At 39.8% G+C, this 27,619-nt stretch overlaps 1 protein-coding gene and 1 non-coding gene across 2 annotated transcripts in view; both read right to left on the bottom strand.

Annotated features, from left to right (window-relative positions):
- HSD17B12 (hydroxysteroid 17-beta dehydrogenase 12) overlaps nt 1-27,619 on the bottom strand; it is a 152,888-nt gene that overhangs the window by 27,501 nt on the left and 97,768 nt on the right. The window contains exons 5-6 of the mRNA XM_008701060.2: nt 13,100-13,164; nt 12,211-12,255 (exon numbers count right to left, since the gene is read on the bottom strand). Coding sequence (XP_008699282.1) covers nt 12,211-12,255; nt 13,100-13,164 — 110 coding nt within the window. The remainder of the gene's footprint in view (nt 1-12,210; nt 12,256-13,099; nt 13,165-27,619) is intronic.
- LOC121104850 lies at nt 1,124-1,227 on the bottom strand. Its single transcript, XR_005837225.1, has one exon. It is a non-coding gene; the product is annotated as a U6 spliceosomal RNA (small nuclear RNA).

Raw genomic sequence — 27,619 nt, 5'->3', positions numbered from 1 at the left:
AACAGCTGCAAGAAATGACAATGTATGCCATAGAACTGATGCCTTTAAAGAAACCTTTTGTTGAACGGAGCTTATAAAGAAATTCATGTGCATCCTGTTATATATGTCATGCAATCTGTGTATCATACTACATTGTGGACAGTTCCCCATGTGAGCACCAAAAGACGTACTGCAGGCCTATTAACCGTTGTAGAGTATTTTATTGTAAGGATATATTATATGCATTCCTAGCAAAATCTGAGAACATTTTTTACTTAGCACATTTCCTCAGGGGACCATAATGGTTAGCTAATGTAAGAGGTCCCCAGGCATTCCATGGAGAGAAGCGATCATTCAGTCCTCCAAGTCCTGAGACCACCAGAAACAGGGTAAGAAGACTGATAATAAACATGTTTTCGCCCAAGGGCAGGGATGTGTGTGTGTGTGTGTGTGTGTGTGTGTGTGTGTACACATGTTCATGCATCTATAACAGGAAACGAAACTTGCTAACTGAAGAGTAGCTAACTCTTCAGTTCACTGGGGTAGCCACTGACTGTCTGGCCCTTCTACACTTAAGGAGACAAAGGATGGGATTTGTAGGCAGCAATCAACCTGGAAAACTCTCAGGGAAGTCTACAAAAATCTGTTGATGGATTCTTTTATTCTGACCAGGGATCTCAGAACTATATGACTATTAACAAGTGGTTGTGCAGAGTTGTAAAGTTCAATTCAGATTTTTTCCCAAGACATAAATTTACACTCCTAAATATAATACCATAAGAACTACCACTTTAGCTGGGATATTGAAGAGATATAAATGCATGCATGGGAGCTATTTTTTCCCCTACACTGTATGCACATCATACATTAAATGTTCCCTTTCTGAATGGCAAAAAATTATCCATGTTCGGAGACAAAATAAAACCGCATAAGACAGAATCTTACTTATAAAACTATATGAATAGCTAAATGTTAAATATTTTCTGGATGGTCTTCGATGTATGGACATGTTCAAAATATATCCTTCCCCTCCCAGTTTCAGTAAGATACACTGACATATAACAGTGTATTAATTTAAGCTGTAGAGCATAATAATTTGATATATGTATATACTGCGAAAGGATTACCACAGTAAGTTAACATCAAAATTATGGAACGCTGCATGAATTTCTGGGCCATCTTTGCATATGGGCCATGCTAAGCTCTGTATCATTCCAATTTTAGTATACGTGTTCCCGAAGCAAGCACCAAATGGATCCTTTATACATGTGAATTTAAACTCAAGTAGTTTAGGGGCACCTGGATGGCTCAGTCAGTTGAACCTCAAGACTCTTGATTTTGGCTCAGGTCATGATCTCATGCTTGTGGGATTGAGGCCCACACTGGGCTCCACACTCAGCGCAGAGTCTGCTTGTCCCTTTCCCTCTGCTCATCACTCACTTTCACTCTCTTAAATAAATAAATAATCTTAAAAAAAAAAAAACTCAAGAAGTTTAAGTAACTTAACATAAAGAGGAGGAAGCAGTGTTTTTGATGCCTAGCTATTAAAGGGCCAGAATTACTTGTCGGATGCCCAATGACCAAAGAATCCATCAAGTCCTCTCATGAAAAATTTAAATTCCTTTGCACTGTTCATTGGCTTCTCCTCTTAAATTCTGGCTCTAAACTATTTCTCCTTGCCACAGAATGGAACATCTTTTTTGACCTGTCAAATAACAACACTGAAAAGCCTGAGAAAAGTTAACTTGAAATCTGCATGCTTTTATAAACCTGATTAACGCCTTCGTCTATACTTAAATTCTTTTTTCTCCTAATCAGATTATAATTCATCATAAATTCGACTTCAAGCCTTCTTTGTTTGTATATATATTATACAAATAATTCTTAAAATTCTCTGCATAAGCAAAAAAAAAAATTCTCTGCATAAGCAGAGAGGCTTCACTATGTTCACATCAAATTAAATTCTCTTTGACATCAAGTTTTACATAGGATATTTTAACTAAGCTATTAGTAGTCTCATTTTACTTTGTATGCATCGATTGGTATCTTGATATCTGGTTATTTATACCATATACCAAGCGTTTCTGTGAAATCTCACTCTCTATCTGAACTCCATTTCACAGCTGACAAGCTGTTTCTGGAGTTAACTCAATATGCTAATTTTAGGCCATCTGCAGGTGATAATTGTACCAGGAAATTTTTTGTTCCTCTTAAGATACTGCTAAAATAAGGTTACCATAACTTGTAAGTTCAGTGGTTAAGAATATTAGAAAAGTAGCAGTAAACATGATTTCTAGGCTTGTTTTCTTCCGTGTTGAAGTTGTTTCCAAAAGTGTACAGAAAACACTCTAAATCTAATTCTTTCCTAAAAAGTGATAAAAGTTGCTGCAGTAGTCTCTCTCCAACAATGAGAACTTCAAATCTTTCCAGAAAAAAACAAATATTTCCTATTTACATATATTTTTAGTGACAGTTTCATCAATCTTCACCACAAAAAGGCCCAGAAGTCTAAAATCAAAGGGAAAAAGGTCAACATATATTATATTGCACCTATATATTGCATCACTTTGTATACAAGCTGGCCATAGTGTATACGAATATACAAAAATAAATGAAAGTCTTTAGCAATGACAGCTCAATTTAGAATTTGTTCTGGGGATACCACATATTCAGTTTTGAGAGTGAAATATTTACTGGTATTTATTACCACAGCTGCATATATTCTGGCTGGGATATAAACAAGAGGCTGGTTTAGCTCATAAAAAAACCAGATCAGTATTATTAGATCATTTAGCTGAGATACCTGACTTAAAAATACATTGGCTGGCCTAAAAAAAAAATCTCTGAAAATATTATACTAAAATGTAACCATCTTAGTATTCTTAAATATTTCTCCCGTTTTTTGGCAATTATTTGCACTGGTTTTGTAATTAGAAAAGCCCCCATATATAATGTTATTTCTGAAAGAAATTAACATGAATAAATTTTTTTACTCTTTCATTTCTCTGATATCAGTAATCAAGAGCTCATAGAAGGAATTTTATTTTATACCCAAAAGCCAATTTAGGTTTCCCTGCATTTTAGTTTATTATGAAAACTTGTACAAGCAAATAAAACAAATTATACAAATTGTTTTACATGCAACTGATTTATTTTTATAAGCAAATTATTTTTGTATCGTGTAACCTCTGGCATTTGGTCACTTTCTGTAAAGAATAGGACAAAGAAAACAGTACTGTATTATGCTCAAGAAGACAACCAAAACCCAAATGGAAAGATTAAAATTCAAGGTAACTTAGTAAAATAAGGAAACAAATATTTTCACCTACATCACCATTACATATAAACAGAATTTACAGTGAAACAACTTAACCCTAGAATCTGGGCAAAGCCCTAAGAATCCAGGCTCTCCATATAAATAATTAGGTCATCATGAATCACCACTTTGTCCACATCTGCCCTGCCTTCTAACCCAGAGAAACCTGAGTGGAGTAAACAGGATCCGAATTCAAACAACTCAAACATGAACTCATACAAAGCAGAAGGAAGTAGATACAAATGCCTTCAACAACTTTTCAATTGGAATCATTAACAATAATTTTAAAAAATCATAGTCTGATAGTGAAAAGAATCACATAAAATAACAATGATGTTACACCATGCCTGTGTGAGAGAAATTACAGGGTGACTCATTGAAAGTCATGCTGGAATGGCACACCACACATTTCCTTTAGAAACTGCAATTTGAGCTCTGTGGTACTGAGAATACAACTTCATTAGAAATTCTTAGAATGTCACCTGTATGGCTAAAGGAATATTTACTGCATGGGGAGTAAAAAGCTTAATTAGGTAAAAATTTTCGAGTGCTTTGAGATCTCCAGGTATTATTTCATTTTCCTCTTTAATAATGTTTTTAAGTTTGTGGACGTTAAGAGCCCTCCTTACCATTGCCTGCCCCCCCCCCCATATTACTTAATCTGAAATTCAACCCCACACCATAAAATATCAAAGTTTTCCTTTCATAATAAATTGTTTTGATATATATTAAAATAATTAAACTAAAAAAAAATAAAAGAACTTTCCAGAACAGAAAGGGCTGCATGCCAATGGATAATAATGAATCTAAAGCGGTAATCTATAACTCTAAACAAAAATTAAAAACACATATACCACCAGACAACGCTTTTCCAAGTTGAGCATATTATGATATGCTAAGAGTTTCCATTACTTAAATTTTCCCCAAATAAGCTGACTTCTCAAAAAGTAACAGATTTTAGGAGGAGAAAATAATTTCTAAAGTTCTCGAAGAGATTTTTACATTTTCACCTATATATAAGGCATTTCTCCTATACACTAGCTTTGCTTTGAGCTGGGAAGAACCTTAGAACCAATCTACAACCGCTCACTCGTTTCTCACAGATGAAGGCTATGCAAAGAGTGGCTGTCGTGCAGTCTGGCAAACCCATCATTTTGTAGTTATGCCTGAAGCAGCCCTGTTACTATGAAACCCTAAGGGCTAAATGTACCCAATTCTTTGGAAATTTTTAGGAGCATAATAATAGCGGCTTTCAAAAGGGATTAAGAGACCCTAGAGACTAACTTGGAACGTCTTCATCTAGAAAAGCCCCAGGTGGGGGTCAGGGCTAAAGATCATACTCTCCCTTCCCACAATTTACTGACTTCCCAGTGTTGTTAACTTCAATTCTTGGGGCAGCGTGGAGGAATACATTCTTAGCATAATTCCTAAATTAAATACAATTAGAAGGATGAACAGAGATTCTTCTTATGGATTTCCAAATTATTAGAGGGCTCCCTCTACTGGTATCATGTCACATGTCAAAGGCAAATGCAGGTAAGAAAAAGGAAACCAATGCTTCTCCTGGGCTTTTCATCCATCCGAACATTTACTATCTATGCCATGGGCCAGGCATAGCATTACATCCTTCTGGCTGAGCCACATACAATGAATACGTAGTGGTGGGAGCAGGAAAAAAATAGCTTTTCGAAACCATGCAAAGCACTCCAAGTGCTTTGATTTCAGATAATCATAGGGATGGGAGAGACTGATGCAGTTAAAACCATTCTAATCCTTCAGCTCCACCAAGCAGTTATTCAGTTTGAGTACACTGAATACCTGGAGTTAGCTGCACAGGGGAACGCAGACTCCAATGCCTGACAGGACCAGGAGGTGCCATAAACGAGCGCAGCGTGCCAGACAGCAGGGGCGAGTGGGGGCCGTGGTGACCTGGACAGGGCAGGCCTCATTACTCAGCGGACTCACCTGCTTGCTCCTCCACCCTGCCCGCTTACTGGCAGGCAGCAGCTCAGGTCTGCGTTACCTCATTTCCAAATCTTCCCGAGGAGAAGCTAGACATTGGGTGTGGAACGTCCCCATTCTGAAAACACTGCCTGAACCAACTGAAATAAGTTGGTAGGGCGCATGCAACCCAGACTATTGCTTGCAACCTCTGGCCTAGAATCAGAAAGGGAACTCACCTTTGGTCCGTTCCACTTCTGGCAGATTCAAAGATTACAAAGTTCTCACAATTTACTTGAGTGTAAATATCAATGATGATCTAAGTTCAGCCTTTTAGGGCAACATGCAGTAAGTGGGTTCCTTATTCCCAAAGAAAGAGGATTTTCAATTTTTTAATCCACTCATTTATTTATTCAAAAGCATTTGTTGGGGGCGCCCAGGTGGCTCAGTCGGTTAAGTGTCTAACTTCGGCTCAGGTTGTGATCCCAGGGTCCTGGGATCCAGCCCTGCATTGGGCTCCCTGTTCCATGGGGAGCCTGCTTCTCCCTCTGCCTCTGCCTCTTTCTCTCTGTTTTTCATGAATAAATAAATAAAATATAAAAACAAAACAAGAACAAAATCATTTGCTCTATACCTGCCATAGGTGAGGCCCAGGGCTAGGGAACGGCAGAGAACAAAAAGAACACGGGACCAGCACTCCCGGGGCTTACAATCTATAGAGAGACACTAAACTGAAAATGAACTGTGAGTGAAGGAAAGACGTGCCATGTGTGACGAAACTTCCGTGGCTGAGAGACCTGGCCGACTCTGGAAGGCTCCCCACCGGCCCCCAAGGACAAAAACACTATTAGTTGAGAACTGAAGGATGCGTAGCACGAGTGAAGTGGGAGACAAGGGAGCTTCCATGGAGAGGGAACTGCCTGAGGGAACAGGATGTTCAAGACGGTGAAGGCGCTGTGACCTGAACACAGAGAAGCAGAGGGACACAGACCTGAGGGGAAACTGGTGAGGCGGGCAACAGCCACATCACGTAGGTCCTTCGCTATAGGTCACATCAAGGAGTCGGGACTTGAGGGCAAGAAGTCACTGAAGGATCTCCCAGGAAAGCGATATGACGTAATGTAAAATAACACTTTGGTAGGGGGACGGAGACTGGACTGAAGGGAGACAAGTTCCCCCTTTGGTTGAATATCTGATGAAGATATTCAAGATATTCAGAATATCTAAATTCTGATCCCCTGTTTAAGACTCCTCCCCAACCCCAAATAAAACAAATAAAACTCAGTGTCCTTCACTATAAGTGGAGGTTGTCAATAAAGTTTACCTTGGGTCACACCCCCACCCACTTCCTTCCCTGCTCTAAGAGAGGTAATAAAGAAGGCTGGAATGTCCTCTCCATTTGTCAGAATGGTAGTCTGCGTATTTCCTAAGGGATTCCGGTATAGGCAGAGCCACTAATCATCCACCTTTTTCACCAATACCAGTGGCAGCTTCAGGATCCAGTACCATCAGAAGAAATGGTTTTCCAACCCTTAAGTAAGAACTACAGGTAGTTTAGGTTAATATTGCTTGGGTAGTGTTCATCTGAAAAGGAGTGAAGAGTCTATAGTACCTTGAGGTCCTAAAACCGTCATGAAGGGAATCTAAGAACCATCAGGCCTAGAGGAGGAAGGCAACTCCGAATTTGGCGGATGTTAAAACAAGTAATCTCAAATCCTAAACAAACAGTGCAAGCAAGATCACTTTTAGAACTTGTCTTTGAATTGGTGTGGAGCTTAGTGTCCTGCTGTTTGAAACCAGACTTGCCTCTGGAGTTGTGGGACTTCTTCCATTTCCCACGATTCTCCCATAGTAATCAATAGTCGTACAACCATTTCCTTTGCAAACTCTCAGTATTCTGAGATGGAAAGCACTCCAGGCATAAAACCACAGCTATTTTAGAAGAGTCTGAGTCAATATTTGGAGTCTTAATTATCTCTAAATGCCACCATTTCTGGTCTGAAGGTCACTGTTCTTGAGGAGAAATAAGACTTACCTTAGATTTTAGTCACAGAGCATCTGAAATCATAAGAAAAAAAGCCCTGGCTAGGAAGACCTCTCTTCCAGTTGAAGGAGATCCACCTGCCGTATTGGTCAACTATATAGAACTTCCACACCACCGCTCTTCTCACCTTGGTGCTTAACTGCTCAGCAGAGCACAAGAACAAGACAAAATTTACCCCTGAAGGATTTGAGAGCAAAACTGTAAGGCAAGCAACAAGCAACAAGGCTTCTAAATACCCCTGGGGTTACTTTGACTAACAGCTTTATGTCTGGTAAAGGGAAAGCCTCCTTAAGCAGGTCTCAGACAAGGGCTGGGAGAGCTGAGCTGGACTCTATGATGACACATCAAGGGTCTACAGTCAAAACTATTCTGGTTAATATTTCTTCCCCAATATTCTTCTGGACCACTCACTACCACTTCATCTGGCGACGACCCGAAATTTCTCTGGTCAGGGTATTTCACTTTTATTATTTCTCTGCTGGAACGTAGAACTTATGTGACTTTTTATAATCATCTGACCTCCTAATACAGGAGCACAAGGACCAAGCCATAATTCCGGACTGGAAGGATCCAGGTCATTCAATGCTCGGAAAGAGGCACAGGACCTCCAACAAGATGCTGCGATCTTACCCAGCAAACATCTCCATTTTAGGGTAACAAGCCCAAGGTCACAAGGGTGCACTGACTTCTCTGATCTTTCCTGGCATGCTTCTCAGCCAGCCGGCTCCTATTGCATGGTGTGGTAAGGAGATAAACTTGGGCCAGCACTGATGATGAGAAGAGGCTGCTTTCTTTCTTGTATAAACCTTTTTCAATACGTGCGTTATGACACTAGGCAGCAGATACCCATGCCCTAGTTCTCCTGATGTCCGGTCACCATAAAATCTTCTAAGATTCTAGAACCAGACCAATTTTCATCTTCTTTTAAGTTACCCCAGGGCTCCCAATAGAAGTTACACTTCTACAGAAAATGGAGCCCCGGCCCTTGCAACATAACACAGTCAACTGAAGCACAATTCATCAAAATACACCAGAGGGCACATTGCAGCGTCGCCGAAGGACACTAAACCTGGGAGGCTCACGCAGAAAACCTCATCAAGGTGAATGCCCTTTTTTCAGTACAACGAGAATAAACAGAGACCACAAAACACATACACCATGTCACTCTGCCACTAGACCCCCCCTTTCTAAAATGTACATCAGATCACACCTTATTTCTGCTCTAAAGCTTCCTAGGGCCCTCTATCCTCCTGAGCCCGGCACCCAAGCTCTTACACAACGTGTGTCCTCCCTCACCTTTCTGGCCACCAGTTGGCCATCCACCGCACACCCCTTGCCTCCTGCTGCTCGAGTCAAACATTCTAACCCCTGAACACTCACTAGTCAGCTGTGCGACTGAGATGCCAATGCCATGGATCCTGTCTACAGCCCAACAAAGACCACTTGGCTGTCCTCCAGATGTTCTTAGTTCCATGATGAATCAAGCAAGAGTTTTGAACTGTTTTTCCACTAAAAGTGTACATCACAAAGGTACAGGAAAATTCATGTTTACACTAAAGATAAATTAAAGGATGATTATTCAGCTTGATGTATAAGTGTTTAATTTTTTATTTTTTAAAAAGATTTTATTTATTCATTCGACAGCGAGAGAGCAAACACAAGCAGGGGGAGTGGGAGAGGAAGAAGCAGGCTCCCAGCGGAGGAGCCTGATGTGGGGCTCGATCCCAGAACGCCAGGATCATGCCCTGGGCCGAAGGCAGACGCCCAACGACTGAGCCACCCAGGCGCCCCGATGTATAAGTGTTTTAAATAGGAAACTCCCTTAGTGCTTTGTAAATGGGACTTGATTTGCAAAATCAGGCTTACATACAAAAACATGAAGCCTATATATCCAGTTCTCCTGGCGCTGACACTTCCCACCAATACGGTTCACAATATATGATAGGACATGTTTAATAAGTCAGCATGACTCCCCCCCCCCACAACTCATTTCATGGGAACAAATACATACACCAACATGAAAAGAGAAAGTGGAAGAGGAAGAACGAAGAAGTGGGAGAAGTATTTTGCGATCTGTCAAGATCTTAAGGACTAGTGCCTCATTATTATCTCACTGTTGTTTTCAAGAACCCAAAGGGTACTGTAGAGTGCTGTTGGATCTGTACTGCTTTATCCACAATGCCCCCTGGCACTACTCATCTTCAAGCAGGGACATGAGGTGATCACCACCTGCACACCCTGCTCTGTGCTCAGGTGCTGCCTAGAGGATGCTGTGTGTAGCCATGGAGCACAGCAAGCTGACCGGTTCTTACAGGTCAAGGTCAAGACCCTGGCCTTTTATCATTAGTATTCTGTAGACTGCCAGCCAGAAACGCATGTTTGGGGAGAGAGAGGAAGCCAGGGTTTTATATCATAAAGGTACACAAACATGTGAGTACTGACAAGCAGGATGTTACTGGAGAAAATACTAACGTATCTAGAGTAAACACCTGATACAGTTTATCTGACAGAGGAGTTAATTATCAGAAGACTAAATCTGTAGCTAATATTAACACTTCTATAAAATCAAATTTAAACACTTAAACATATTTTTCATCATTAACTCATGAAAATATATTATGAAATACATGCACATAGCTTTAACACTCATTATTTTTAGGTATTTGGCCAGATGTACTAGAAAAGATTATCAAAACAATAGTACACAGCAGTCATTTCAAAAGGCAAAACCACAAAACATACAAATTATAGACCAGAATGTTAATTTTGATCAAAAAACTTTGCTTGCTAAAAAATAAACTCACGTTTTTCTAAAAATCTTTAATAGTAACATTCTTTAGGGCCCTTACTATGATTTGGGTCCTCTTCTATGTGATTTGCACATATTACCTTGCTCAATTCCCAAAACAACCCTGTGAGGTAAAAAGATTAACACCCTCAATTTACAGATGAGAAACTGAAGCACAGAGGGCAAGTAATTTGTTCAAGGTCATACAGCTAGTAAATTGTAGAGTTATTTAATTAACTTGAAACCTCACACAGATTATTGAAGAATGTTAACATTTATACAGGTGTGCCAAGGGAAATACCTTTAAAACTATATAGATATATTTACATCAACCATGTTTTAAAAGCATCCATTTTGTGTGTGGGTCTTGCTCCAAATTTACTCAAAGATCCACTTGTTAGTAGTTTACCTCACTTAAACTAAATCTTGTGGAAGTAAAAACCCTGGTTAAAAACAACAGTGGAAAAGATACTGTGGTTCTTTCTTTTAGAAAAGTATTTGTCATATTACAATACAATTCAGATGAGGTGCCTTTAAGTAGCGAGCTACCAAATGTTACATGGTCTGCATACAGCCACAATGAAGCTTTCGTTCTGGTAGCTGGTTTATGTGAACCGACAGAGTGCTAAAATTGTACAAAACCACATAAAAACTCAATTAATTAAGCACCTGAAAAGCAACACATATATTATATTATCCAGGGAGAGGCACAGCCATACATGAAAAGTTGGACAAGGCATAAGATTTTAGGGTCCTTGCACCTGAAATCAAGCATGAAACAGGTATGATTTCTCAGGACATGAAGACATAAGGAGAATTTCTCTTTAAACATTCACAAAAGAGAAAAAGATCAAGACCATGCCATAAAGTAAACATTAGTAATGAAGTGCTTATTTACGTTTATCTAGTTAATTCTAATAGTTTTGAGGTAAATATTTTTTGATTTCCTTAAATAGAGCTTTTAAGAGTTACTGAAAATGGATTTGGCTTTTCTGTCGCTACAATAGCTCCCCCTTATCTGTGGTTTCACTTCCCAAGGTTTCAGGTTACCCACAGTCAACCGAGGTCAACTGCAGTCTGGAAGCAGATCATCCTCCTTCCAACCTATATCGTCAGAAGGTCAGTAGCAGCCTAACACCAGGTCACAGCGCCTGTGTCCTTCCTCTCACTTCATCTCATCACGTAGGCATTTTATCATCTCACATCATCACAAGAAGGATGAGTACAGTACAATCAGATATTATGAGAGAGAGAGACCACATTCACATAATTTTTATTACAGTATATTGTTATAATTATTCTATTTTATTATTACTGTTAATCTCTTACGGAGCCTAATTTATAAATTAAGCTCTATCACAGGTATAGGAAAAACCATAGTAAATACAGGGCTTGGTAGTATCTGTGGTTCCCCGCATCTGGTGGAAGTCTCAGAACACACCCCCTGTGAATAAGGGGGACTACTGTATGTTCAGATTTGAAGTATGTGATGTTGCCTATGGAAATTCTGCCTCAGGCAATATTTTCCGCTAGGCTAGGATGTATAATCAAGGTACGGTATCTGACTTTTAGGGACTGCTAACACACAAGGACAAGTGGTGCTCAGATGCTCACATAGGTAGTAACCTGTTCTTCCTTTGAGCACGTTATTAGCCGTGGCGTCTGTTGTCGGCACATACAAGTAACATGCCTACCAACTAAAAACCAGAATAATGTTTATGTGTGCCTAATAAAAATCACTCTCATTACTTTATAGCCCCATACTACCACACAATGCTTTACCACAACAGTCAATTCACCCACTTACATGGTCACAGGGGATACGAGATGGCAATAATTTGTCAGTGAAGAACTGTGTGTAGAAGAAAACTTTGTAAAAATCCATCTTCAGCCTAAGTTAGCTTGTGTGGTCCCAGGGCCTGCCACACTGTTTGCACAGGTGCAGTTGTGGAAAAGCAAGATTACACACTTGTTTGGTCTTCGGCTCTTTCTACTTCCTGAAGACAGAAGGAAATAGACCGCCTTCATCTAGAACGCATACTTACATGGAAACAGGAGCTGGCTGAAGTGAACACACTGATCACATGTTTTTAAACAGAACGAACCAAAAAAGGCTGATGTATTTATAAAGAAACTGCTTACCTTACAAACAGAAAGAACATTAATATTTATCAGTTTCCTGATGGTCTGCAAAAGAAAATATTGGTAATTTTATAGACATACCATCATGGAAGTAACCACATTAGATATATATATGCAGGTGATCTAGCGAACCACTGAATGTTTCCCCAGATAGAGTAGAGAACTGGAAAATGACAGGAGTCAGAGTAGAGAGGCAAATTTTTTTTTACTCTCAGTGTTATAGTACTTTTCTACCAAAAGCAATAGTTCATGCTAATATGCAAAATTCAAGGTAGATGTATTAAGGAAAATCTGGAAGCAAAAGACACTAAATCTAAAATAAATATGCTATTTTCCTTCTGCTCATATCGAAAGGAGAAATTATTGAATCTGAGATTCTCAAGTTTTTTTAAAATTCACATATTCCTTGAATGATATGCTTTTCTAATTTTTATTAAAGAATTCTGCATGCCTCAAGAATATAACTTTCATTTTGGTAGGTTTACTTGAATCAACCATATTGCTATATATTAACATATTTATGATTTCTAAATCCATGTTTAGAATCCCGATACTGAAAGCAAAGCTATTTTGATATAATAAAAATAGAAATAAGAAAAATACGATGAGTTATTATTGAACCGGGCACTATACTAATGAGGTTACAAACGTTTTCTCATTCAGTCCTTCTAACATCCCTATGAAGTTGCCTAGTTTATGGACGTGGGAACGGACACGAAGCATGGTTGGGCTCATCGCCAGGGTAACTCAGCGAACAGGCAGAAGAGCCAGAGCGTGAGCCTCGGGCAGCAGGACTCCAGTGCTCACGGTGTGCACCATTACACCACACTGCCTGGCCAACACTCGCATGCATTCTTTTTGTTACCGTACTATACAAAAAAAGACTTACGTTGTCCAAGTCAGGAACGTCCAAAAAGTATTCAGGATACTCATATGACATTCCCACATTGTTCACTGAAATAAGACAAGATCATTAGCTGGCTGATATATACTTTATTTTACAGATTTACTGCAATAATGAGATTAATAATATCAAGACTAAAATGACACATACAGAGACATGAAATACTGTTTATGGCTGGGGTGATCTTTCCCACACCTTTCCACCCAAGATCTATCTAGTTCAAATGTCTTCTCCTTCATTACGCCCTTCCGGTAGCTACCAGCCAACCCCCGACAAAGGGACTTTTTATTCACTTTAATTTCCATAGCCCCTTGGAGTGTGTGTACATTCTGCCTCTGTAATTGTTACCTGTAGATACTGTTTATCTTCTCTCTGAACTAACATTTTCATAATGTAGTAGAAAGAGCGAAGACTACTATAGTGTAGGGGACTAGAAACCCGAGTTCTGCTAGAAACAGAAAGCGTGTGACTTGGGATAAGTCTATCTGAGATGCATCTCAGTGTCTTCCTAACATGAGAGCTTGTTTAATCATTCAACAAATATCTGCCATACACCTGTGTACAAGACACGCACTAGGAACTAGAAACACCAGGAAGAAAAAGCAGTTTCTGGCATCATGGAATATACTATGTTGTAGGAAGAGAAAGGCACTGAAGAAAAAGAATCAAACAATTATTTCTTCACAAAATACAGAGTGCCACGGGGCCTATTCCTGGAGTCTGACCTCATCGAGGAAGTGGGGGAAGGCTTCCTCGTGGAGGCCAAGAGAGTGGGTCAGACTAAATGTCTCCAATGAACCACCCATCCCTACAGATCATAAACCCTGAAACGTCATGTTTTAGTCTTTCCGTATCTTCCCTCCTCAGTTACCTCACCTAAGGTTGGAACTATAAGAAAATCGAGAAACCAAGAAAATATTTATATACAATTAGACATAAGATTAATACTCAGATACCCTACAGTTTTCCCTAACTCCAGAAAGACAAACCCAAAATAAGGAACATTTTCAGGAATCAAGAAAATACATAAAATATCTTGGAATTTATTTTAACTAATAAAGAAATGGATAATCTTCTCTATCTACCTTTACTCACCGTAACAATCCTATTAGGTAGTTGCTATTATAATCTCCCTCCACAGAGTAGGAAACCAAAGTTCACTGCAGTTAAATAACTTGCCAAAGGTCATAGGGCAAAGTAAGGCTGGGACTTCACCTCTGGAAATTTGATTTCAGAGGCTAGGCTCTTTACCACTATATTAAAGCTACCGTATGCCTTCACCCAGTACTCAGTTCAGGGGGAAAAAAAATCAGTAATAATTGGATAATAAACAGAAATCTGGTAGCAATGTTTAACAAAACTAAAGTATTAGCAAATAAAGGTTTCAGTAGCAAAAAAATAATGAAATTATGATCAGTCTGCAAAACTTAGAAGGAGCTGTGCTAAATAAACCTGACAATAGTAACACTAACTTTTTCAATAGACTAACAAAATTAGTAGTTTGAAATAACTCAATAAGCATTTTATATTTAGCAGTAAGCCAGTCACTTGAGGCTGTGAGTCTCAGGATTTTACTTGCACAACTTGGTCACGATGGACTGAACAACATCACTTGAAACTTATCTGAAAATCTGGAAACAAAGGACAGTGGCAAAGCAAACTGTACTGAATAACGATTCATGCCCCTCTGAACAGGGATTATATCTAAACATAACTGATAACTGCAGGTCCAAATCCATTTTTAATTTATTCAACAGGTTATCTACGCAACAGAGGTTCAAGAAGTGGATTCTATAAAAGACCTTTTAGCAGTTAAGGCTAAATTAGTTAAAGGTGAGGCATTATGTTCCCTTGACTTTGCTTTACCCATCAATAGAATTATAAAGGAATAACATCTCACAGTGTGACTAAGAGAAATAACTAAAGTATCTGTTAAAATGCTACAAATAAATATTTGTTACAAAGTCAGATTAAAATAGCAGAATCCTCAAGGAAAGGTTTTGCCAAATTGTAATATTCTTCAGGACTGAAGAAAAATTCCATCATCCACAGCCAACCCCATCTGCCTTCCCTCTCCTGGATCGAGAAAATTTTGTCTTCAGATTTCTTTCTAGCCAATGGAAATATTAATGCTGTATTTCAAAATGCTGAAGAAAACGGAATTGTGTAATTATAAATCTTTTAAAATCCAGATTTGTTTTTTTTTTTAAATCTGGGAACTCTATAAGCAGCACACTTGACTTTGTAATCTTAACATGCACTGCAAGTACAAAGTTGGGCTAAGAAAGCCCACAAAAAACAAAGCAAGCAGGGGAAATGTCACTCTGATTAAGGCTGCACTAACAATACACAATCTTCAGATCTGTTTCTAATTGAGCAAAGGAGAGCTCTCAAAACTACCAACTTGCACAATGAAAATGTGAACATCTATTTAACATAGTTCCAAAGGAAAACACGTTCAACACCGAGAACTTTAGCCCAAAGAAATAAATAGAATCACGTATAAGGGCTATGTTATTATAACCAAAACCACACACAGAAAAAAAAAAAAAGATCTTTCAGAGCATTAAGTTCAGTTTTATGAGGGGGAAAGTGCGTGCACGCCAAGGTCACATGGGCAATCTGTCCTATGCTAGGGCTTAGGACTCTTAAATCCCTTCCTGTTTTGTTAGTTGCACCTTTTGCTTGTGAAGTATACACTACTTAGAATCACTCCATGGTTGGCCATCACTTCAGAGTGCAGAGAAAAACAACTGTTGCTCTCAAACAGCTATTTTCACAAACTGCACGCTAGTGCAAATCTTTTGAGAACAGCAATCCCACTGCAATTTTATTTTGAGACATGAGGTGGCAGCAATAACCAAACGGCAGGTGGAAAGCTTTCAGGGAACTGGAAAAGGAAGAAAACAGGCTTTGGGTAGGAGTGAAGGATGGAAATATTTCCATTAAAATGTAATCTCATTAAGAATGGGTGCATGCAATGCCATCTTTATATATTACAGGATTCATTGTAGAATTCACCAAACCAAATAATGCCACAAGTTAAACTGTTCCAACATTATTCAGATGGTTGGAAATCCCTTCTAAATGGCAGCCATTTAAATTGGCATTAAATATCTATTTAGTAGTGCGGGTTTGGTTGTTGTTGTTTTTTTTTTTAATTCTTCAAGTAAGACACCAGAGGCAGATTTAAAATTTTTTATTCAGTGACCCGCAAAAACCTTTCACTCATGTGAAAGACACTGAGTCTTTCCAAAAACAAAGGATGTCCATGTAATCTCAGAATTCCAACCAGGACTTCAACAATCACCACAGGATCATGAACAGATATAAAATCTTTCCCATCAGTTTCTCATGAGAGTTCTAAGATAAGAAGAGTTCAACAGAAGAGATGAAGGAGACAGAGAGCAGAGGTCACGACAGACCAAGAACAAGGACAAGATAAGTGGGAAGAAAAGGAGGTGGCAGGCAAAGGAACAATCCTAACAGAGCAGATCCTTGCTGGGAAGAACTGTCAAGTGCACTGAGCTCAGCAGTGCCCCCCACACCCCCCATGCGGAACTTCTGAAAACACGGATACTGATAAAGTATTGTATACTAAAGACTCAAAATCCAAAGTAATTCTGAAATGTTACATAAATATTCTGTATCATGCTACTGCTAAAAATCATTTCCACATCTCCTACTTAAAAAGAACATACACAAGATTTCTGTTTCTTCTAAATTCACTTGCTGCTGTTTCTGACCTTACTGGACTTCTTTAGAACCCTTTACCAAAACGAGCTGCTTTTGAGATAACAGAAAATCAGTTATTTGGTGTTTGGGTTGGGCAGGAGGGAGGGGCAAACAATAAATTACTAGAAAATAAAAATCCACTTGAACAAACACAGTAATAACTGATACAGGCAACAAACACACACAGAACACCTTCAACCAGCTTTTTCCAGATTAATCAGAGGCTTAAGAAATTAAAAGAGTACATCACCTAATGGCTGGGCTTCCCAATATAGTCAAGTAATGTAAAGTATTCCCAATTTTCCACTCATCATATCAAAGTACAAATGTTAAGGTAATTTCAGTCACATTTATAGTGATATACACAAACCCAGTTCCAACATTCAAATTAAAGACTAGAGAAATGGAAAACCTATTACAGTTCATTAATAAAATGGATTAGGAAAAAAATGCTGCCACTTCATTATATTTCAAAACAAACTGAATTTTTAAACTGTAGACTTCAGGAATAGTGTGTATGCCAAAAGTCCTGTCTTAAGCTTTTGAGCTAATAGGGTCTGGATCTCAGGGTCCAACAGACCCTGGGTTTCAGTCCTGGCTCTTCTATGACCAGCTCCTACAAGAGGCAAGTGATTTCACCATAATGAGCCTCAGTTTTCTCAATGTCCTCATATACAAAATAGGGCTAATAATTTAAGAAATTGAGATGCTATGTATCAAATCCTTAACCCAAGGCCCAGAACCTATCAGTACATTAATAAGTGGAGGAAAAAAGAGTTGTTATTTTTGTGTGGTCATTTCTTCAACAGGTGGTTACTGACTGCCCTGTAGCCGACACTGTTCTAGGTGCTGGGATGCAGCAGGACAGGCAAGGTCCCCTCTTTCATCGGATGTGAGCAGCGGCACAGAGCAGAGACAGAAAGACCACTCTGGGCCACAGTTAGCCAGAGTCCCTGCTCGTGCTGATTAAGGGTATCCCAGTTGTTCCTCTCTCCTCTCTTTCAAGTAGATCTAGCCTGACAAGTCTACAGAGAGTTTGCAAAGTGAGGCAAAGAAAATTCCTTCTTTGCCTTACTTAACATATTGCTGTAGCTAGCACATGTTCATACTCCGACAGATGATATTTGGAACACCATGTAAAACATTTTGCAAACTTTACAGTTTTCATACACTTGTGAGTAGCAATTTCTAAATAAAAGAGAGTTTACAAGGCTTTAAATTTGCAGCGCCTTTAATCAGAAATGGAAAAGTTAAGACTGAGTCAGAAGCAACACAACACATTTCGTTTCCACTGTTTCATGATAAATTGCTATGTGATCCTCATTACAAACCTAGGTAAGTAAGATCTGCCATCCATAAACTCGGAAGAGAGGAGGAAAGAAGGATGACGCGAGGTTGGCAGTTAATTCTTAGCAAATGGGACGGACATTCGTCAATTTCTTGAATTACAGTTCTGTTTACATTTCTGAGATCACAGCTAATTACCCAGTTTTAAGTTAAAGATTCTGCTTTAATTAATACCATTAGTGGTTTTCGAGTGAAAGGAGATACATTTGAATTCTAAGTCTTGTTCTCACTTTAGAAATCCAGTTTCAGGGGCGCCTGGGTGGCACAGCGGTTAAGCGTCTGCCTTCGGCTCAGGGCGTGATCCTGGCATTATGGGATCGAGTCCCACATCAGGCTCCTCCACTGGGAGCCTGCTTCTTCCTCTCCCACTCCCTCTACTTGTGTTCCCTCTCTCGCTGGCTGTCTCTATCTCTGTCAAATAAATAAATAAATAAAATCCTTAAAAAAAAAAAAAAGAAATCCAGTTTCATCCAACACATCTAATGGAACTATAAGACACTATGCTTAGTCTCACAATGTTCCTGATGAGTCTCCTAGTATTAAAAAAACAAACAAACCATGTATCTATTCCACTTGCCATGATTGGTGACACTTGCCTTCAGTCTCGAAGGAGGGCACAGACACCAGAGATCCAAAGGCCTACTTGAACCTCCACTTGGATTTCTCACAGCTCTCTCAAGTTTAACATATCCCAAAGTGAAATCATCATTTTCTTTACAGAATTTGCTCCCGATCCAGGGTTTCTGGTCTTTGGCAAACAGCACACAGTTGTTCAAGTCAGAACCTGCAAGTTGCTAATTACTACTTGTATAATCCTGGACAAAGTTTTTAACCTCCTTAAGTCTGTGTCTTGTCCTTAAAATGGGGACGAAAACAGGAATGCCTACTTATGGTACTGTTGGGGATTGTATGAGATTCATTAGCGCGGTGCCTGACATATAAAAGCACTTGAGGATGATGGCAATAATGACCAGAAAAACCAAACAACTGCTACTGTTAGTGATCACTCCTTCTACCAGACAAAACCTCTGATGAGGACCCTCCCTCAATAGACGTGGGGCCTGTTTCTATTTCCTAAACATCTCTGCAGTCAATCTACTTCTAACCATTCCCACTGCCCACATCCTAAAGTCACCACCATCATCTTATGTTTCATTGCTAGAAGAAGCTCACTGGTCTCCTTTTATTAATTCTTGCCCTCTTCTACTCGGAAGTGAGAATAATCTAAAATTCTAGTATGAAGTCAGTTTACTGCTTACACTCTACAATGTCTACACTGTCCTTCCATTAAGCCCACACCTATTAACCTGATTTTCTAAGCCTTTTCGTGATCTGGCCCCACTCAATTTCCTGACTCTGGCCACTGTCCCCTTTGTGGTCTGTGTTCTAGATTTACAGGTCTTCCATCAGTTCCTCCAAGGTGCCAAGCACATTCGCCTCTGGGCTTTTCTTCTCCCTGGGATCCCTTCCCGAATCTCTTCTTCCAGGGCTGATCAGCCTTAAGGTCTCAACTTAAATGTTACTTTCTCAGAAACCATCTCTGACACTCTCCACTTCCTCAGCAACACAATCTTTCAGTATGTGCAACACATTCCCAAATGCTTCTTCAGGAGCCGTCTTCCATGAAAGCAGAAATAGTATCAGCTTTATTTACTGGTGTATCTCTGGAATTTTACTTGTTGAATGAACTGGTACATAAATCAATCAACAAATAGGAGGAAAGGTGCCCTATAATGAAATATTTGTCTTGGATTCCTGGGGTAGAGGTTCTAAACCCTTGCGATTTCCAGGATGACAGGAGTTTCTTCGTTATTCATGGTGGGCCTTTGGATCACTCCTGAGTTTATGCTAACGAGATGAATCAGGATGGGGCTTGGTCAGAGAAAGACAATGATTATATGGTTTCACTCATTTGTGGAACATAAGGAATAGCAGGGAGATCGGAAGGAGAAGGAAGGGAAGAATGAAGGGGGGTAAACAGAAGGGGGAATGAACCACGAGAGACTATGGACTCTGGGAAACAAACTGAGGGTTTCAGAGGGGAGGGGGGTGGGGGACTTGGGCTCGCCAGTGATGGGTATTAAGGAGGGCACATATTGCATGGAGCACTGGGTGTTATATGCAAACAATGAACATAGAACACACACACACAAAAAAAAAGGATGGGGCTTGGTCACCCAAAAGACCTACTGTGTGACTAAAAGTTTAAGGCTTTGAGCCAGCCCAACCTGCGTAAAGGGAGGGGGACTGGAAACTAAGTTCAGTCACAGAGCCAGTGATTCAATGATCATGCTTATATAATGAAACCCCAAAGAAAGCTCTGGACACTGAGCTTCTTGGTTGGTGAACATCAATGTGCAGAGAGAGTGATGCATCCTAACTCCACACCAACGCACAGAGTTCGAAATTCTCTCAGAACTTGCCCTCTGGGTCTCTTTATTTGGCTAGTGTTAATTCCTACCCCACGTAATTAAACTATAATTGTGAGTATAGTGCTTTCTTAAGTTCTAGAAGATGTTCTAGCATATTATCAAACCTGAAGTGGTCATGGGAACCCCCAAATTTGAAGCCAGCAGATCATAAGTGCAGGTGGCCTGGAGACTGCTGAAGTTGCAGTAGGTGTCTGAAGTAGGGGCACTCTTGCTGGGGACTGTGCCCTTGAACCTGCTGAGTCCATCCTAACTCTGGGTGGTTAGGGACAAAATTTGATTGCATTACAAAAGGGATGTTTTGGAAGTGTGTTAAACCCCTAGAAGGCACAACAACCATACCTTGGAAAACAGGGAAGCTCCACCCTCTCTGCAAACTACCATCCCAGCACACTCCTGCAAGCCTTTCCTGTAGACCTCAGCTAACAGCCTCTGGCCTTCCTTGAGCCCGAGCCATTTTATACCTGAGCTACAGGGGTAGGGTAGCAGGGGGAGAGGTGGGTAGTGTTTCCAAACACATGACATTTATCTTTGGTGCTCTCTCAACTAACTTTATTTTGTCCTTCTATTCTTTCGCCCTTTCTCTGCACCCCACTGATCACCAACCTACCACTACGGTTTCCTCTTCAAGTCTCTCCTTTTCCATTTCAAAATGAATTTTCCATGACTTTCACTAACTACAATAGCCATTTCCTCCATGTGACTGATTCAGCAAGAAGTAAACCAGTAATAAACTGAATGTACTAATCCCAATAAGATGTAAATGAAGATATCACCGGCCCTTTCCGAGACATTTTATCTTTTTTTTTTTTAAGATTTTTTTATCCATTCATTTGAGAGAGAGAGAGGGAGTGAGAGCACGAGCAGGGGGGAGGATCAGAGGGAGAGGGAGAAGCCGTTTCCCTGCTGAGAAGGGTGCCCAATACAGGGCTCAGTCCCAGGACCCTGGGATCATGACCTGAGTCGAAGGCCCGACACTTAACTGACTGAAACACCCAGGAGCCCGCTTCAGAGACATTTTAAAAGTGAACTTAATTTTTTTTTTTTTTTTTTTGAGAGAGAGAGAGAGAGAAAGCATGTGTGTGGGAGCCGGGAGTGGGGGGTGTGGGGCAGAGAGAAAGGGAGAGAATCTTAAGCAGGCTCTGGGGCTTGATCTCACAACCTGAGGATCATGACCTGAGCCGAAATCAAGAGTCAGATGCTCAACGGACCGAGCCACCCAGGGGCCCCTTCAAGCTAATTTCTAATTAGTAAAGTTCCTGAGGAGAGCAAGAAGGTAGTAAGTAGCTTTATAAATTTCTAAGCCCTCTGAAGAAACAAGACTCTTCTACTTGTAACTTCCTTACTCAGCTGGGACAGGAAAGCTGCACAACCCCTAACAAGTCCCTTCCTTCCTGGAGATCCCAGAAGAGTTTTCCTCAGCCCAGTTCCTGCACCCCCTTGGCTCTCTCTCCTCAGCCTACACCTATATCTCTTCCTTTGATACGCTGGGGACTGAACCACAAGGAAGCCATCTCTGGATTCCAACCCAAATAACCTAGGAGTTTGCCATTTGGAAGCTAACAGGCCCTTTCCCCAAGTAGCTAATACTATTCTTGGGCCTTCTGTTAAGAAGCTTTAAGGACTTAAGTATAAACAGAGATAGAGTAGACTGATCTTAACTATGCATCTCTGCTCAAACCATATTTTAGGATATATATTCTCAACACTTGACTATTCTCCATCCTAGAACATTCTGGAAAATACAGGTTTTAGGGGAGAAAAATGGAATACATATACCTTCCAAGTATTTCCTATAATCCATAGGTTGCATGAGCAAGGGTAACAAAAATGTATGTTTGCATTTAGCCAAAGAGAAAGGAAGGACAGTAATAAAAAAATAATCTATCAAATATATAAGTAGAGCAAGTATTCCCTTACAAAGGGCTCAGGAAAAAAGAGGATAGTGAGTTCTAGTCCAGCTTTTGCAATCACTAATTTTTTGCAATTAATTGACTTTTATTATCCATACAATGTTGGATCTATACTATTTTATTATCTATACTATTGTTATTGTCTATACTATATCTTTACTATTATTAATACTATACTATTAAAATGATGCCTCTTGGGGCACCTGGGTGGCTCAGTCGGTTAAACGTCTGCCTTTGGCTCAGGTCATGAACCCGGGGTCCTTGGGACGGAGCCCCATGTAGGGGGGTCCCTGCCCAGCAGCGAGTTGGCTTGTCCCTCGTCCTCTGCCCTTCCCCCCATGCCCCGCTCGTGCTCTCTACCTGCTTCTCTCTCTCAAATAAATAAAATCTTTTTAAAAAATGATGCCCCTTAATAAAATCATGGCACTGCATACAGACGTGAAAAAGTCAATGGACAACACACAGTCGTGAATACACTAAGCCAACACAGCATCACATCAGCCTGTACCAACCAATTCTCTTGATTCTGCAACTTACACAAAGCACGACAGTATGCGTGGAGAAGACCCTGACAGCCTTTGGCATAGGGAAATTCTCGGTCTGGGATGCATTAAGAGCTTGAATAAAGCAATGATTGATTTTTTTAATGAATCACAAACTAAATAACTATTTTTTCCCAAGAGGACCTTTTTATTTTTCTTCTAGAATAAATAATGTCACTTTTTAAAGGTTAAAAAAGTCATAGTAGGGGAATTTGAAAAAGCATTATTTGTGGCATACTTCAAATCCAAGGCTACTCTTTCGGCCTTGGTAAACTACGCCTTCTGCAATGTATTGTGCAAAGTCCTCCAAACCCATCTGGAGGGTGCCTGAGAATCTCTCCTGAGGAATCAAGTAAGTAAGCATTATAGCAATCGCATTTTGTTAACCGATTGCTTATTCAAAGCAGTATTGATGTCATTTTCTCTAAATAGTTCAAGTTTTTTAAGCTTGCTCAAATCTGTGTTTCTTGGCATTTGCCTGAAAGAAGACAGCAGATGCTTACTTATTTTACATAACAGTTAAGAATCCCACTTCTCCACCTTAAGCATTTATAGTCTTATCAAGTTACTGTGACCTTTCTGTATAAATTCAGACAATTCATAGCCATTTTCTCCCCACTTATCTTACTGAAAACTTGATGTTTCTTTCATGACAAAGGGCTTTAGCATTTTCCTTTGTAATTCTGACAATACTAATTTTCTTTATTAAGCACTGACTATATACTTTGGTGGTTAAGGCTAGTCAAAGAAACAGCCTGGTGACTTATTTTTCCTTTTATCATTACCGGTTTCATTAATACTCAGTAGAAAAAATTCCTTCCTATGCCTTCATATAGATTGCAAGGTCTTACTAGAAATCGATCTACATGCTTATTACTTTAGGAGATGTTAGAAAGGTGCGACTGACATTAAGCAGAGGAGGAAAGAGAACAAATAAGATTATTTCCCCCTTACAGGACAGAGATGGAGGTATGTGGGATCTGGCTGAGGAGGAGAGAGAAGGTGAAGGAGCTACATACCCAGGGAATTATAAGAAAAAGACACTAAGACGGCCCTCCCAAACAAGCTCTACAGTGTCATATCCACACTAGAGATTAGAGTCGAAATATGACCTGGTGATAACATGTAGCTCATAAAGGTGTTTTATGTTTACATTTAAGGTGTTTTAATAGTTCCCTCAAAAACCTTGACAAATTAAAATTACAATGCAATATAAGTATATCTGCCAATAATTGTCAATAATTATGTACACTTTGGGACACGCGGGTGGCTCGGTCAGTTAAGCGTCTGCCTTTGGCTCAGGTCATGATCCCAGGATCCTGGGATCGAGTCGTACATCGGGCTCCTTGTTCAGTGGGGAGCCTGCATCTCCCTCAGCCTGCTGCTCCCCTTGCTTGTGCTCGCTTGCACATGTGCTCTCTCTCTCTCTAATAAATAAATAAAATCTTTAAAAAAATAATTATGTACACTTTATGATTAAGGAGACAGTCGTGGTAGAGTAGGAAGAAGACGAAGCATATAGCCAGTTAATAAGGTAATGTATGTGAAAATGGTGCTATAGACTTGAAAGGATCATGCAAATATTAGTTACAATTATTTTTATTATTGATTTGTCACCAAATAGAAATTTAAAACAAAGTTGTGTGTGTGTACGTGTCAATCAGTATTCAATCAGAACAGTGTGATTACAGTAAAGCATTAAGGCAAGGTCTCTCGACCCCAGCACTGCTGAGATTTCAGGCGGGGTCTTTGCTGTGGGGGCTGCCCCATGCACTGTAGGGTGCTTGGCATCGTCCCTGATCCTCACCCACGCAGGGCCAACACAACTTCCGCCATCTCCTCCCTCAATTAGTGACAGCTAGAAATGTCTCTGGACATTACCAGGCAATGCAAAACTGCTCCTGGCTGAAAACCATGTTAAAGCATAAGACAAATGTAGAAATTATGGCTCTCCCACACAAACTGAGGATGAGAAGACAGCCAACAGGAACTAGAGCGAACATGTCCCTCACTGGGCACATATGGCTACTGAACGCTTAAAATGTGGCTAATCTGAACTGAGATATGCTATAAACTTACCATACACGCTAGATTAGAAGACTTAGATGAGAAAAAGAATGCAAGATATTTTAATAAATTTTTATATGCTTCTCCTTCTGGAACCTCCATAATGCAAATTAAAAAAAAATAAAATAATTTTTTATATGGATTACATGCTAAAGTGATACTTTGGATACAGTGGGTTAAAATAAAATACATTATTAAAATTATCTGTTATTATTTACTTTTGAAAAACGTGGCTACTAGAAGTTAAAATTACACACGTGGCTCATGTTATATTTCTATATTTCTATCAGACAGTGTTGAAATTGTGCAAAAAACTATCCCTCCTTCATGCTATATTTTCCAGGCAGCCTTTGATGACAAGGCAGGGAACTAAAAGAGCTCTGTCCTCAGTTTTCTCCTTACATTCTCTATATTCCCCTTGGATGACCTCTAGTCTCGATGCTTCGATGAGATTACTACATATAGACAACTAATCTCCAAACTTTTTCTCCTATTAAAAGCTCTACTAAAACCTAGATCCAGGGCACCTGGCTGGCTCAGTTGGTAGAGCATGTGACTCTTGACCTTAGGGTCATGAGTTTGAGCCCCACACAGCCCCACTAAAAAGAATAAATAAACTTAGAGAGAGAGAGAGACCCCCACGTTTAAAAAAATAATATGAAATAAAACCTAGATACATATACCCAACTATCAACTTATCAACTCCACCTGGACATTCTGGAGAAACCCCAAACTTAAATGATCCTCATTCCAAAAGAGATTCCTCCAGGAGTTCCCATTTTAGTAAATGGCCTCATTGACTAGGTTCTCAATCCAGAAACCTCAAAGTCGTCCATGACTTCTCTCTTCTCCTTCATCCCACTTGCAATCTCTTGCCAAGTTCAGCTTCATTTACTTCCTAAATATTTCTGGAATCCTCCTTTCTCCTACCTCACTGGCTAGGCCAAGTCACCATCACTTCCCCTATATCAACTCCCTCTTCCCTTTACACTCTTATTACACCCTGCCCTGCTCTTCTCAAAAGTCTTTCCTATTAGACATTATACTATGTGAGGTCAGGCACTTTCTTGTTCATTTCTGTGTCTCTAGTTCTTTGACGAATGAATGAATGAATGAATGAATGGGTAAAGAGGGTACAAACTGCTAACTCACAGGTTGCAATTTACTAAGGAACTAGACTACAAAAACAATGGTTCCATTATCATATGAGGCCTGGAAAATACCAGTCTTCATGTCTAAATGCAGCACTGATGTGTTGATACATGTCCTAGGATTCTAGAAGTAGAGAAAAAGTGCTTGGGAACGATTTGCCCTGTACTCTCATCCTTAACAGATCTCTCTTTGTGCCTAAACTCACACTGTAAACCTTCTATATGCTAAGTCGGGAAAGAACAGCTGAAGAGTGCCTTTTATAATCCTCTAGCCCTGTGGGAAAATGATGCCTGACATTTTCCATCTTCAATGTCATAGTCCCAGAGTATCAACAGTTTCAAAGCTACCCAGTGAAAAGAAGTTAAGAGTTATGTGAAGCTTAAAACAATCATGAACTATTTCTGAAAGAAAATTATTCTCCAAGATTACAAGTTCAAGGTAAGTCTCTTCTCATTAGGGAATCTCAATCTACCTCCGTGCCTAAGCCAGCCTTTGTCCCCCAGTCCACACATGACTAGTTTGAAAGGGGTGAGGACAGACTATGGCAGTATCTATCCTTACTAGTAAGTTACAGCGGCTAATGATTAGGAAGTCAAGAACTTTATAGATGTTAGTGGTGTTCTGGGTTTTCCAGAACTAGGCTAAGGAATCGGAACTTGTAAAAGAGTCCAGGCAATATATGTATTTAGAGAAGAAGATGTAGACACAAAGGCAAAAATCAGACCTGTGTCTCCATTCACCTTTTGCCATGGGCTCTCCCAGAAGTGGGACAGTAGCGATGTGGGTAGGGAAATGGACCAGGAAGGAGCTGAAGCAGATAGCATGTCAAAGCCAGAGGGAACTGCAGGTCTAAGGGCACTAGATAGGCTATGTATGTTTAACTCTTTTCTTTTATTGCCTTATGCAGGAATTATATAAAAGACCATTCTTTTATAGTATGAGGAAGGGAGGTGGTCTTGACTAAAGAAATGTTAGGAAACGTTTAAGTATTTTCTCTTTTTTTTTCCCTCCCTTGATAACCCCCAAAAGAAAATGATGGCAAATTGCCAAGTTAACACCAATTTAGCCAGTGGGATAAAGAGATTTAGTGAAGAAGCAATGTTTTTCTGAACTAGATACTCTGCTTCTTTCTGGAAAGGACTTGAAAAACGGTGGGTAGCTTTCCAAAGCCCACTTTTCCATAATAATTTCCAACACTTGCCCTACCTCAGTAAAAGCAATGGTTTTTCGTAATGAGAGCAAGGCAGCTGAGGTATAACAAAAGGGAGTAGTAGACTCGGGAAAAACAAACAGAATCCCCAGTTGTATCGCTCGGTCTTC

This window comes from Ursus maritimus, unplaced genomic scaffold, assembly GCF_017311325.1.
Source record: "Ursus maritimus isolate PB19 unplaced genomic scaffold, ASM1731132v1 scaffold_23, whole genome shotgun sequence".
NCBI classification, from domain to species: domain Eukaryota; kingdom Metazoa; phylum Chordata; class Mammalia; order Carnivora; family Ursidae; genus Ursus; species Ursus maritimus.
This window is presented reverse-complemented; position numbering and strand designations above follow the sequence as displayed.